Raw genomic sequence first — 3798 nt, 5'->3', positions numbered from 1 at the left:
TTGATTTTATTCAGTTTTTTTAAGAACTTAATGTGTTTGTAATGTTTTTTTTGTTTACAAATAATTATTATAATTAAAAACTTTTATATCGTTGATAAAATCACGGAATCCCTTGATAACTATTTAGCATTCATGCATAGAAAATAGTTTTTAATCTATTTTTAAGTATTCTAAAATCTGATGTTTCTCATGTATTTATTTATATGTAATATTACTGACATTAAAAATTAATGTTAATGTAATAACATTATTTTACAAATTATTATATGCTTTGATTTCAGAAGGTGTTTATGAGAACAGTGAGGATTATAATGATCCAGACTATGTTGTTTCCAGTGATTTAGATGATTCAGATCATGAATCAAATACTTCTATTGTTTCTTGAAGCTTTAAGGGCTTACACCTGAGTAAAGTGACCATATTTTGGGAATTTTTTTCTCGGGAAATAATTGCTTTATTCAAAAAAATTTTTTTCTGTTAAAAAGAGCATGTATTCTAATACTGTTTCGTGCGCGACCGAGGTACCCTTAGGACACGAAGTATGCCGGGACCACCCTGTCCAGGGCGCGGGGCAAGAACCAAGGAGGTAGCGAAAAGAGGGTTCAAAAAACGCTCGCCGGGTTATTCTGACAAACACACTTTATTGCACATAGAGTACTTCTCGCATTCACGCACCCGAGCACCCGAAGCATTCGCGGGATGGCGGGACGGAAATCTTGAGTCGCTCCTTCTGTCTGCGTGGCTCGCGAAACGGAAATCTTGTAGAGCGGTAGATGACCGCCCTCGCGTTCGGAGATCTTGTTCGCGGTCAACGGATATCTTGGCGCGAAGCAGACGAGCGACCGCGGTCACGAGGTGCGAGATGCTCAGGCTTTCTTTTTGTCTCGGGTACGCGATAGTGAGGTCGCGTTTTACACAATCACTATACGCTTTACATTCACGCTGATGGTCCGTGTTCACGAACGGCGCGGCACGACAAACTGGCCGCGAGGGAGGGGTCGATATCGGGATCGAACTCCCTGCGCTGAGTTATTGAGGAGTGCTCGCTTGCACTTACGCTCGGTTATCACGTCACTTGGGGCAATCACTATACCCGGGCTGACTGCCTGTGACGGTTTCGTTCGCCGTCTGTACGGTCCTTTAGATGAGGATCACGGTACCGCACGCGGTGATCACGTGATCCGTTTGTGCGCGTTACCCACTCGATTGCGGGCGACAAATCTCGTCAATCTCGGATGACGAGAGATAATGCGCGACGACTAATGCCACTCGCGTCGACACTTGTACGCTCGAAACTACCCCTCTCACAGGGCGTCTCGCGTTCCCCCATACCGAACTCCTCGCAGTCGGAAAACGGCTCACTCTTCGCGGCAAGAGCGAAGGAGCGATTCGAGATGTTTCACGCGGCGATCTCACGGATGCGGCTCGCGATGAAACTTGATTACGGACTTCACGCACTGGCGGTCGAGACCACTCCCGATAGGCACAATGTCGCGAACGCCCGGCTCGATGTGTCTCTTGTCGCGTCAGAGAACAGAAGAGAGCGCGGATCGATATCGATTATCCTTCGTCCCGAGAGGAGACCCTCGGCGGGGGTATGGGCCTCACAAAGGGCGAATCACATGGATCCGCGATGTAACGCGTTGCGCGGTATACATATTTAGGAATACGCGTGCGCGTTTTGCAATCGCGCTGTCGACGGTCAGCGCGATACTCGGGTGATCTCGGATAAAGTCGAGTCAAGCCCGAGGGTTGTTTGTGCTTGCGCCAGGGGCGATTACTTTCGCGACAGCGCCCTGCCACCTGATTTTACCTTAATCCTAAACAAATACGTTTGTGAATTTTTTAATTAAAATTTATTAACAATAAATATAGTTTATTGGCGTCAGCGTAAGCCCCGTTTTTTTTCGGTGTTCACCATTTTGGGTTGTCACGTCATCTGGAACAAAAATGAACATTAAATTCCTAATTAGTGATATATAAGACAGTTAGCTACGGGCCGAAAAAAATTTAAAAAAATTTTTCAAAAAATGGCGGCTGTTTGAAGTTTGAAGTCGATTTTTAACCTATTTTTTCAAGTTACCAATGCATTTTTTAAACATTTGTCACAAAAATTTATAAAAGTCTAATCGTAGCTAATTAGACAAAGCATCTAAGAATATCGTGTCCAAATTTCAAAAAGATCTATCGATCCGTTCTCGAGATATCGTGAACACCGGTTTTTAAAACCATGTTTCGAGAAAAACGCGTTTAAAGTTTGAGACGAGGTTTGGATATCATTAATTGTTTATAATGCTATAACTTGAAAACGGCTCGTCTTACGAAAAAAATGCAAAAGGCAAAAAAGGTTCATTTTGATTCAAAATTATTAATAATAATTTAAAAAAAATTTTTTTTGTTATTTAACAATGAAATTGTTTAAAAAATTCTTTTTTTAATTTTACCTTTAGTCGGCGATTCCGGGACCATATAAAAGTCCTTCAATTTCAAGCAGGTTCTCAGCATCAGCTGCTCGCAATTGTTTACGACGAATTCTCCCTTCCCGTGTTGCATTCGCGGCTTGGATCTCGGCCTGATGAAGACGATTTTCATCTGCCTCCTCACAGTAATTATTGGCATTTGGTCCAACTTTAATACCCAAGTATTCCATGACTTGCAGATATGATTTGCTTCCTGCATTAAATGTACAGGCTGCTATGTAAGAAGCAATTCTCATAATACAGCAGCCGCTGTGGGTGATTTTGGGTGCTATGCGCCAAAGGACGTTATTAAAGCTCTCGTTATTGTTCTGTGTAAAACCTCCCACGCATTTTTCTAAAAGTTCGTCTAAAGATAAATTCGTGTATATTGGCTCGATAGCTTTTACAACATCTGGATGAAGCGCGGGTGCATGGTGAAAACTGTCTAGTTTATTTAAAGCTTTTGCTTTTTGCCATTTACACCAAGAATCTTTTCCTGTCGGACACAAGTCATGTTGCGGCTTCTGGTCAGTTGATTGTAAATGATAAAAAGTAGCCATAACAGCATTTTTCATTGCTTCAAGTGAGTGGCAATTACGTCGTATTGCAAGGCCATAATAACGAGTAAGTGCATCGATTAATTTCCCTGTCAATTTGCCCTTTCCACCAAGTCCTGTGGTTTTTTTCTTCAAATTTCGAAGTCTCGTACCCATTCGTTTCTGTACATGTCCAATACATTCTTTCTTTGTTATTATTATGCCAGGATAAGGATTGCTATTAACTATTGCTGGAAAAGTCTTGGAGTCTCCATCGCCTATGTAATTGACGTATTTGACACCGAATTTTTCTTCTGATCGTTGAAACATGTGACATTCCTTCTACCTCCATCTTTCCAGAGGACCCTGTGTGATTGATCTGACAATTGGGTGCATGCTGCTCTCGAAACTTTTCATAATCTGCTGTTTCTTCCAGTCCAATCCATTGTTCACATGCCTTGCAAGTTTTGGAACTTATAAACAAATCAAGAACTCTGCCAGTATAATGTTCAATAATTGTTGTAACTCCATATAAAGAATCGAATCCTCGCTTACGCCACGAACCATTTCCGGACACGGTTATTCCCGCATTTTCCTGATTTTCTTTTGCTTCTGTGACTTTTTTTTCTTCCTGTACACTTTCTTTTGAAATTAAATAAAATACAGCCTCTGAAGCAGTTGAAATATGATTTACAACCGTGTCATACGAGGACTGAGCTATGGGCTTTGCAAGGTCCATAAGTCCACAAAATTTTTTTGCTCCGCTTAATCCAATACCTATCATCCGCATTGCAAAGATAAAT

At 41.5% G+C, this 3798-nt stretch overlaps 1 protein-coding gene across 1 annotated transcript; it reads right to left on the bottom strand.

Moving 5' to 3' along the window:
* Nucleotides 1-1809: 1809 nt before the first annotated feature.
* Nucleotides 1810-3068, bottom strand: LOC112467720. Its single transcript, XM_025036451.1, has 2 exons — nt 2445-3068; nt 1810-1939 (listed from the first exon to the last, which is right to left on the bottom strand). Exons 1-2 carry the CDS (start codon nt 2677-2679, stop codon nt 1860-1862), a joined length of 315 nt encoding a protein of 104 aa, XP_024892219.1. The 5' UTR covers nt 2680-3068; the 3' UTR covers nt 1810-1859.
* Nucleotides 3069-3798: the final 730 nt, after the last annotated feature.

The sequence above is a fragment of the Temnothorax curvispinosus genome, unplaced genomic scaffold (genome assembly GCF_003070985.1).
Source record: "Temnothorax curvispinosus isolate PA1 unplaced genomic scaffold, ASM307098v1 QBEX01017792.1, whole genome shotgun sequence".
Lineage (NCBI taxonomy): Eukaryota > Metazoa > Arthropoda > Insecta > Hymenoptera > Formicidae > Temnothorax > Temnothorax curvispinosus.
This window is presented reverse-complemented; position numbering and strand designations above follow the sequence as displayed.

Coding starts and splice junctions, on each gene's coding strand:
- LOC112467720 (XM_025036451.1), bottom strand. CDS start 2,679: ATGCAGGAAGCAAATCATATCTGCAAGTCATGGAATACTTGGGTATTA. Junction 1,940..2,444: donor CCCGGAATCGCCGACTAAAG/GTAAAATTAAAA, acceptor TTTTTGTTCCAG/ATGACGTGACAACCCAAAAT.